This window comes from Orycteropus afer, unplaced genomic scaffold (genome assembly GCF_000298275.1).
Source record: "Orycteropus afer afer isolate SDZICR_OR568_19922 unplaced genomic scaffold, OryAfe1.0 scaffold00174, whole genome shotgun sequence".
NCBI lineage: Eukaryota > Metazoa > Chordata > Mammalia > Tubulidentata > Orycteropodidae > Orycteropus > Orycteropus afer.
Window position 1 is genome coordinate 3,095,623 of NW_006921761.1, and position 10,013 is coordinate 3,105,635.

Consider the following 10,013-nt stretch of genomic DNA (forward strand, 5'->3'; position numbering starts at 1 on the left):
GCGCACACACAGAGGCACACACGCACACTCAGGCACGCACCCCCCACACACACTTTTAAATAGCCCAGTGTAAACCAATACATTGGTCCTTAGCTTGTAAGTCTATCTTTTATCAGTCTGGTTAATTAATCAGTTCTTTATACACAGGTCATCTCCAGACGAAGAAAATGGATTCTAGGGCCCACAAAGCTGAGACTCTGAAGAACCCCATAAGGTGCAAGTTCAGTAGAAGCACTGACCAAAGACAAGTCCCGGGCTTCCCTTTTTGGTTTTCAGGAGTCTTATTTTTATATTTTTACCACAAATGCAGCCAACGTCTATCACATGCGTATCTCAGTACATGTTTGTGAACGTGTATGAATTTCTTGCAGGACAATGGAAATGCTGCATCAACACGAGGACCTGAAATTCTAGTGGCTATTTTCCAGTTTCGCTCGGAAAACCGGACCAATTACTCTTCCCCCCGTACAGAGAGTGCCCGCTTTCGTACGCCCTCACCAGCTCCAGTCTCTTTTGGAAGTGATTAGCTGTGATGTCCAATCTGCCAAAGCTAAACACCAAAGAAAGCCTGCTGTTCTCCAAGCAACTCCAACAACATGAGTCGACAAGAACCAGTCACTTCCTTTTTGTAAACTGTTCACCGAAGACCAAAATGAGAGGGACTGATCCCTTTTACTTACTATCTGTTGGGTTCTTCATCGGATATGACTGGGTATAATTGTTCACACAGTGTATTAACTGTGGACTAATAGAGGCACAGTAATTTTCCACGGCTTTGATCTGCGACGGGCCAGGAGATGAGTCTGTTCGGAAGATGGCTTGGCAGTACTCTCGGCAGTTTGTGTGATGACCTGCGTAACTGCAGCACACCGAGCCCACTACGGGGGGAAAAAGGATGACACTGAAATGGAAACAGCTCTTTGTCAGCATGAGACCATCACAGCAATGACGGAACAGTACACATCTTTCTGAATTCAAGAAATAAGACCAAGCCACAGAAAATAAGCTCTTCACATCAGCATTACTGTGGCCATGGCAATGGGGACATTCAGGACATTCAGATAATGACGTAAGAAGTCATTATCTGTCAACTTAAAGTCTGCTGGTTACCAACCAAGAGCAGGACTACCCTACTAGGAGAGTTGGGATGCACATGGAAGCATTTCTGGTTGCCATGACGACTACTGCTGGCCTTTCGAGCATAGGAATGAGGGCTGCGGAACAGCCTGCAACACATGGGACAGTCGCACACAACCAACACTATCTCTCAAAACACCAACGGCGTCCATGTGGAGAACTACTGGACCAAGCTTCCTTCCACGCTGGAAATGGGGACATTAATAAAAAGTCTCACATTCACAATATGGGACCAGCATTACCTAAGAGATCTCAGAATCACTGCACAAATTTGATAATTATATAACTGTATATCTTGAAACAAAATCTCAAAAGTTTCTGTACTGTTTCAACATCTCCCAGAACACAGGTAGGCTGAGAAAGTCTTTACCTCACAATTTATATGACTGGCTTCCACACAGAAAGGTAAGGAGCTCTGGCAGCATAGTGCCTAAGGCATCTGACTGCTAACCAGAAGGCTGGCGGCTCAAACCCATCAGCCACTCCTCGGAAGGAAGATGGGGCAACCTACTTCCGTAGTGATACTGCCTCGGCAACCCAAGAAGGGGTCACTATGAGTCAGGTCCGACTTGACAACACATAACAACAACAACAACATGTACTTAAAACATCTTTAGAGGGCAATTTCAGGTCACTGTGGAGCTGGCTGAATGGCTGGACGTGCAGATGTGGGTTTATACTGGAGAGAAGCAAGAGACCTTTAAATAGGGGCCTAACATTATTGTCACTGAACCATACGTGGCAATGGCAAATGTTCTGTCACATATATATTCACCACAGTGAATAACAAAACAGGATGGGCTGAAAAGGACTGGGGGTGTGGGGGAGGCGGACAGGAGTCAGGTGGAGGTGTGGCAGGAAGTGGGTGGGGCCAGTCAGGGAGGAAATCCCAGATTACTGGAGATGGATATGGAGGATCTAGAATCAGGTTTCTGGCCAATTTAACAGACCAAACTCACTGCCACTGAGTTGACTCTGACTCTGACTTTGGGTTTCCAAGGCTTTTTACAAGATTTACAAGATTTTTACAGAGGTAGATTGCCCAGTCTTCCTTACGCAGAGTGGATGGCAGGTTTGAAGTGCCAACCTTCTGGTCAGCAGTCAAATGCCTTAGGCACCACACCACCAGAGCTCCTTAGATCAGCAGCTACCACCGGGGAACTGTTACAACGACCAATGGCCTGAAAACCCCAGAAGAAAAGCGCCTATTAGACTCCGGCTGTGCACATTCATTCACAGGGCTCACTGATGGCCTGTGAGCCAGGCCATGCTGATGATGGCTACAACACGTTCTGTCAGTGCGTTTTGCTCTTTGAACTGCTTGTAAAACCACTGACAATATACTTACTTTCATTTCTGTTAATGCAACTGAAAAGAGCATTCTGTAAATTAAAGAAAAACAAACAGAAATTAACTAGTAAGAATTTGTAATTTTAACCCACTTTACAGTTATATGGAATCATACTATTTCTTTTATAGATCAAAGACTGAAAACAAAGACTCTGAAATGACGTCCTGGTGAAGGAAGGCCATCCTCTATTACTGTATTAGGAGTCAGGATTATCACCCACAGCATAGACCGACCACATTATTAAAGCGAACTAAGTTTATATAAATAAAGTACCAATGAGTGTGTGTGTTGGAGGGAGGGGAAGGGGACCACAATCTACCAATCTCAGTTATTTCTTGTATGATATTAAAATCTTCTAGAAAATAATTGAATAAAGGCTATTTAGGGAAATATACCTTTCACACAACCACTGCACTTTTCAGTTGAAAAAACCTTAGAGATAATCTAAGATCATTTCAAAGATGGCCATGCACTAGGATCACCTGAGCTTACCCTAGACTACAAAATCAGAACTTGGGGGTGGACACAAAAATGTGAATTCTAAATAAGGCTTCAAAGATGGTTCTGATGTAGCCAGCCTAGGACCACAGTGTGGGAATCTCCCCACCACTTTATACGTGAAAAAAACCTGCCCAGGTCACACAGCAGGTCAAGGGCAGAGCCTGTAACTAGAATCTGTTTCGAGAGCTGTTAGGACACTGGTCTGAAAACACCATACTATATGAAAGTCAATGAAAGGAAAATGCAGGAAAACAAGAAGCAAAACAAGACAGAAACAAAAAGTCCCTTCTACAAAGCCATTCAGATAGCAAGGCTGACCACTACGATTAATTACCACTCCCGACGTCAATGAATTCCTAAAAGAAAGAAGATGGCCATAAATCAAAGGTAGACGGAAATCAAGCACACCCTTATTGTTTGACAGAGACGGTCCTGGCTTCACCAGTAGCCACCTCGTAAGCAGCCCTGTGATCCAGCCTTGTTAAAGGATCACCAGCCTTACCACACAGCCACGGCCTGGCTTCTAAGAGCCATCATGGAGCTGTCTGAAGCTGTGTTGCTTTTGTTCTCCCCACCAAGCAGTAAATCGAGCCACCTGTCAGCTCTCCATTAAAGGAAAAGGAAATGAGGCAAAACAAAAACATTGGGGCTCTACAGATAAGGACTGACAAACTGAATCTGTGTGAATTCTTTCTGCTAGACACCTCACCGCGCAACAGAAGAGCAGCCAAACAGTGAACGTTCTCAGTGTTCTTTAACAACGAGCTTGCCACTACTCTTTACACTTCTCCTGCGTTTCCTTGTGTAGTGTGACTTCTCCCCTCTCATTAGAGATGGCTCTCTGCTGGGGTCCACGGACCTCTGGGCACTTTCTGAAAAATGATCTAAATCAAGGTTAAGGATCCACCTGCCACCAACTTCCCAGCTCCCCTTGAGCAGGTGGGACGATTCTCATGGCCCTTCTCTCTGATAAGCTGGTCGCTCCTCTTGCTTTTGTCCTCTTTGACCCTTTACCTGAAGAAATGTGTTTGTTATTCTGTTGGCTGTCCCAGGTTACGTTTCTGTATTTGGTGCTCATTGAGTTACTAAATACTGTCTAAAGCAGTGGTTCCATAGGGGCAATTTTGTCTCTGAGGGGATCTGGCAAGGTCTGGAGATGTTTTGGGTTGTCACAACTGAGGGGGAGGAGAGAGAGGTTACTACTGGCCATTAGTGGCCAGAGGCCAGGAACGCTGCTAATCACCTCACGACGCCCACACCAGGCCCCCACAACACAGGATTATTTGGCCCCAAATGTCAACGCTGCTGAGGTTGAGAAACTCTGTTCTGGAGACTTATTGTGTTCAAGCTGGATTTTCACATTTGACCTCACAAATGAACAGAAATGATACTCTGGGGTTAGTCTTGTGGACTTAGCTTCTGGAAGTTACTAAGCACACAAAAACTGAGAAACACCAGAGACCATTTAATGCAATTTCTGCAGCCTGAAACTGATCAAACATGCAGACAAGATGCATTGATAATTACTGGTGATTAGGATGCAAAAGTCGGAAACAAAGTAGAATTGGTAGTTGGAAAATGTGGCCTTGGTGACAGAAACAATGCTGAAGACAGCATGATAGAATTTTGCCAAGACCTTTTTTCAATGACATAAACAGGGACGATACACGTGGACCTCACCAGATGTAACATATAAGAATCAAATTGACTACATTTGTGGAACACACAATGGAGAAGTTCAATATCATCAGTTAGAACAAGGGCAGAGATTAAGTATGAAACAGACCATCAATTGCTCATATGCAAGTTCAAGGTGAAGCTGAAGAGAATTAAAACAAGCCCATAAGAGCCAAAGTAAAAAAGGAAAACAAAACAATTGACCCTGAGTATATCCCACCTGAATTTAGAGACCAACTCAAGAATCGATTTGATGCACTGAACACTAATGACCGAAGACTAGATGAGTTGTGAGATGGCATCAAGGACATCACACATGAGGAAAGCAAAGGTCATAAAAAAGACAAAAAAGAAACATAAGACCAATACAGATGTCAGAAGACACTTGCTCTTGAATGGAGAGTAGCTAAAGCCAATGGAATAAATTATGAAGTAAAAGAGCTGAACAGAAGATTTTGAAGGGTGGCTTAAGAATACAAGTATTAGAATGAAATGTGCAAAGATCTGGAGTTAGAAAACCCAAAGGGAAAAATATGCTTAGCATTTCTCAAGCTGAAAGAACTGAAGAAAAAATTCAAGCCTCGAGTTGCAATATTGAAGGATTCTATGGGTATAATATCAAGGTTTACAGGAAGCATCAAAAGAAGATGGAAGGAATGCAGAGTCACTGTACCCAAAAGAACTGGTCAACATTCAATCATTTCAGGAGGCAGCATACGATCAAGAACTGATGATACTGAAGGAAGAAGTTCAAGCTATACTTAAGGCATTGGTGAAAATGGAAAGAATAGCCATTGAGATGTTTCAACAAATGGATGCAATGCTGGAAGCCAAGAAATTTGGAAGACAGCTACTTGACCAACCAACTAGAAGAGATCTATATTTGTGTTTATTCCAAAGAAAGGTGATCCAACAGAATACAGAAATTGCTGAGCAATCTTCTTAATATCACACACAAGTCAAATTTTGCTAAAGATAATTCAAAAATATTGAAGCAGTACATTGACAGGGAACTGTCAAAAATTCAAACTGGATTCACAAAAGGACGTGAAACAAGAGATACATTGTTGATGTCAGATGGATCATGGCTGAAAGAAGAAAATACCAGAAAGATGTTTACTTGTGTTTTATTCACTATGCAAAGGTATTCAATTGTGTAGATCTGACAAATTACAGATAACGCTGCTTAGAAGGGCAAGTCCACAACACTGAACTGTGCTCATGCAGAACACATACACAGACCAAAAGGCAGTTATTTCAACAGCACAAGGGGACACTGCACGGTTTAGAATCAGGAAGGGCATCCGCCAGGGTGGTATCACTTCACCACGCTTATTCAATCAGTCTGCTGAGCAAATAATCCAAGAAGCTTGACTACATGAAGCAGCAGCATCAGGACTGGAGGAAGACTCATCAACAATGTCCAGACGCCACAGCCCTGCTTGCTGAAAGGGAAGGAGACTTGAAGCGTTTACTGATGAAGATCAAAGACTACAGACTTCTGTGTGGATTACACCTCAACACAAAGAAAACAAAAATCCTCGCAACTGGACCAAGAAGCAACATCATGATCAATGGAGTAGAGACTGAAGGTGTCAAGGATTTAACTTCCCTTGAATCCATAATCAATACCTATGGAAGCAGCAGTCAAGAGATCAACTACATTTTGCATTGTGCAAATCTGCTGCAGATCTCTTTCAAGCATTAAAAAGCAAAGATGTCACTCTGAGGACTAAGGGGAGCCTGTCCCCAGCCATGGTATTTTCAATCTCCTCATACACATGTGAAAGCTGGATAATACATAAGGAAGACTGAAAAAGAACTGATGTCTTGGAATTATAGTGTTGGCAAGTAATATTGAATATACTATGGACTGCCAAAACTTTAGGAATATTCCTTAAACATTGCCCAATAGAGTGCCAGAAGATGAGCCCCTCAGGTTGGAAGGCACTCAGAATACAACTGGGGAAGAGCTGCCTCCTCAGAGTAGGGTTGACCTTTAATGACATGGATGGAGTAAAGCTCTCGGGACCTCCCATTGGTTGATGAAGCAAGACTCAAAATAGGAAGAAACAGCTGCAAACATTCATTAATAATCAGAACGTGGAATGTACAAAGTATGAATCTAGGAAAATTGGAAGTTGTCAAAAATGAAATGGAATGCATAAAGATTGATATCCTAGGCATTAGTGAGCTGAAACAGAGTGGTTTGGTTTGGGCCACCGTGAATCAAACAACCATATGATCTACTACACTGGGAATGACATATTGAAGAGGAATGGGGTGGTGGCATTTGCGAAAAGGGCACGGAGACAGCATCTTCTGACCTCCTCCAACCTCAAGAGGGGGAACATAATCACCATCAACAGCCCAAGGCTTAATCCTATGAGGCCAGACATGCCACCACACTCCAGCCTTTTTACCAATTCTGATACCAACCGTCCCTCCCAGGCCCTCAGTACTGCTGGGTTCGACAATTCATTGCAATGGCCACCTAGAACTCACTGACAATACTCATGATTATGGGTTTATTAGGGAAATAACAGGTTACAATTCAAGTTCAGGAACACGCTCAGGATACAGTTCTTCGATCAGGACAGCCTCCCCTCTGCTATGCCCTCACGCATGCCTCTCTGGTCCTTGGCCTCTCAGCCTGGGCTCTGCCCTGCTCGGGCAAGTGTGACAAAGCGATTTTAGCTCTGCTGATCTAGGTGCACCTAGGTGCTGACCTAGGTGCGCCCCGCTCTGTCAGCAATGCTCCTGCCCAAAGGCACTCAGTTTGCTCACTCGGGGGGCCAGGGAAGCCTGCTGCTCTGTCTCATGCCTCTTAGTTCCACTACCACCATCTCCCTGCTGCATCTCTCTTCACCAGGCATCTCTGCAAAGCAGGTGCAGTGCAGGGATCTCGCTTCTAAGGACATGCTCCACTTTACCTCCATTCTCTTTTGATGGCAGTGAGATCTCTCTGCTTCTTAAACCAAAAACCAAACTCACTGCTGTTGAGTCGATTCCAACTCATAGCGACCCCCTTTGGGTTTCTGAGGAGGTAAATCTTTACGGAAGTAGACTGTGCAGTTCTCCTGCTACAGAGTGACTGGGGGGTTTGAATTGCCAGCCTTCTAGTTAGCAGTCAAATGCCTTAGGCACTATGCCACCACAGCTCCCTGCTCTGCCTCTAGGAGGGCTCATTTTAAGCCTGACAGAATGACAAAACTAATCAATCACCAGGTCAGAGTTCTACACCTTATTTGCATGGTCCCACGCAGTAATCCAGTGGGAGTTACAAAGACTGGCTAGAAAAGCCATAACAAGTAAGTAATTCACTGCACTGCACATTCTTCATGACAAAAAATCTTTCAAGATCTATCCTGAAGTACACTGCTGTCAGTGATAGGATAATATCCATACGCCTACAAGGAAGACCAGTTAATACCACTATTATTCAAATTATGCATCAACCACCAAAGCCAAAGATGAGGAAATTGAAGATTTTTACCAACTTCTGCAGTCTGAAACCAACCAAACATGTAATCAAGATGTATTGATTATTACTGGTGATTGGAAAGTAAAAGTTGGAAACAAAGAAGAGTCACTGGTGGCTGGAAAATATGGCTGTGGTGTAGTAAATTAAATCACATAGTGCGGCTTTTCTAGCCGTACGTCTTTGTAAACTCTATGGTGGAATTTGCTGGGAGCAACTGAGTATTCCCGATTGTTAAAGTTATCCACCTGGGGTATTTCTGTTGGGAGCAGCACAAAGTAATTTTCTGGGAAGTTCACTCTCTCTCAGGTGAACAGAATTCTGATGTTGGGATTGTTTAGTGGTCACTCTGCCAGGCTCAAAAGGAGCCCTTCTAGAGGTAGGAGTCTCTCTGACTGCTGCTGAGAAAAACGCGCTCCTGAGAGACACACGCTGATGAGAAACACCGAGAGACACACACTGCTGGGAGAGAGACTGTTGGCTGAGAGATGGTGGGCTGAGAGACTGAGTGTGTTCCTGAACTTGAATTGTAACCTGTTGCTTCCCTAATAAACCCCATAATCTGTGAGTTCTGTGTGGCCACTGAAGTGAATTATTGAACCCAGCAGAGAGGTGGTGGGTGCTGCGGGAGGAACAGTAGGTGTCAGAGTTGGTGAAAGGGCTGGAGGAAGGTGGCCTGGCTGGCCTCAAAGGTATAAGTCTTGGGCTTCTGATGGTGATTCTGTCTTCCTCTTGTGGCGTTAGAGGAGGTTGGAAGATTCAGCCTCCCCCTTTGGCAATGGTCTTGGTGACAGAAATAATGCCAGAGATGCATGATAGAATTTTACAAGACCAATGACGTATTCATTGCAAATATCCTTTTTCAAAAACATAAATGGCAGCTATACACGTGGACTTCACCAGATGGAGTACACGGGAATCAGATCAACTACATCTGTGGAAGGAGGCAATGGAGAAGCTCAGTATCTTCAGCAAAAACAAGGCCAGGAGCTGACTGTAGAACAGATCATCAACTGCTCATATGCAAGTTCAAGTTGAAGCTGAAGACAATTAAAACGAATCCATGAGAGCCACAATATGGCCTTGATTATATCCCTCCTAGAGCTCTGATAGTACAGTGCCTAAGGCACTTGACTGCTAACCAGAAGGCTGGTGGGTTTGAACCACTCCTCAGAAGGAAGACGGGGCAATCTACTTCCGTAGTGATACTGCCTCGGAAACCCAAGGAGGGGTTGCTGTGAGTCGGGTCTGACTTGATGGCACATAACAACAACAACAACAACATATCCCTCCTAAATTTAGAGACCATCTGAAGAACAGATTTGAGGCACTGAACACCAATGACCAAAAACCACATGAGCTGTGGGATGACATCAAGGACATCATACATGAAGCAAGCAAAAGGTCAATAAAAAGACAGGAAAGGAAGAAAATACCAAAATGGATGTCAGAAGAGACTCTGAAACTTGCTCTTGAACGGAGAAGAGCTACGAAGCAAATGGAAGAAATGACAAGCTAAAAGAGCTGAACAGAAGATTTCAAAGAGCAGCTCAAGAAGACAAAGTTAATTACTACAATGAAATGTGCAAAGACCCCTACTCACTGCTGTTGAGTTGGATCTGACTCATAGCAACCCTTCCTTGGGTTTCCGAGGCAGTATCACTATGAAAGTAGATTGCCACATCTTCCTAAAGTAATTAATTTTGTCTTCTTGTGCAAAGACCTAGAGTTAGAAAACCAAAAGGGAAGAACACGTTTAGCATTTCTCAAGCTGGAAAGAACTGAAGAAAAAATCCAAGCCTAGAGTTGCAATATTGAAAGATTCTATGGGCAAAATATTGAATGATGCAGGAAACATAAAAAAAA

General features: G+C 43.7%; 1 protein-coding gene across 1 annotated transcript in view; it reads right to left on the reverse strand.

Moving 5' to 3' along the window:
- Positions 1-10,013, reverse strand: part of RECK (reversion inducing cysteine rich protein with kazal motifs) — a 101,754-nt gene that overhangs the window by 42,750 nt on the left and 48,991 nt on the right. Inside the window, exons 7-8 of the mRNA XM_007947004.2 lie at positions 2,486-2,519; positions 681-878 (exon numbers count right to left, since the gene is read on the reverse strand). Coding sequence (XP_007945195.1) covers positions 681-878; positions 2,486-2,519 — 232 coding nt within the window. The remainder of the gene's footprint in view (positions 1-680; positions 879-2,485; positions 2,520-10,013) is intronic.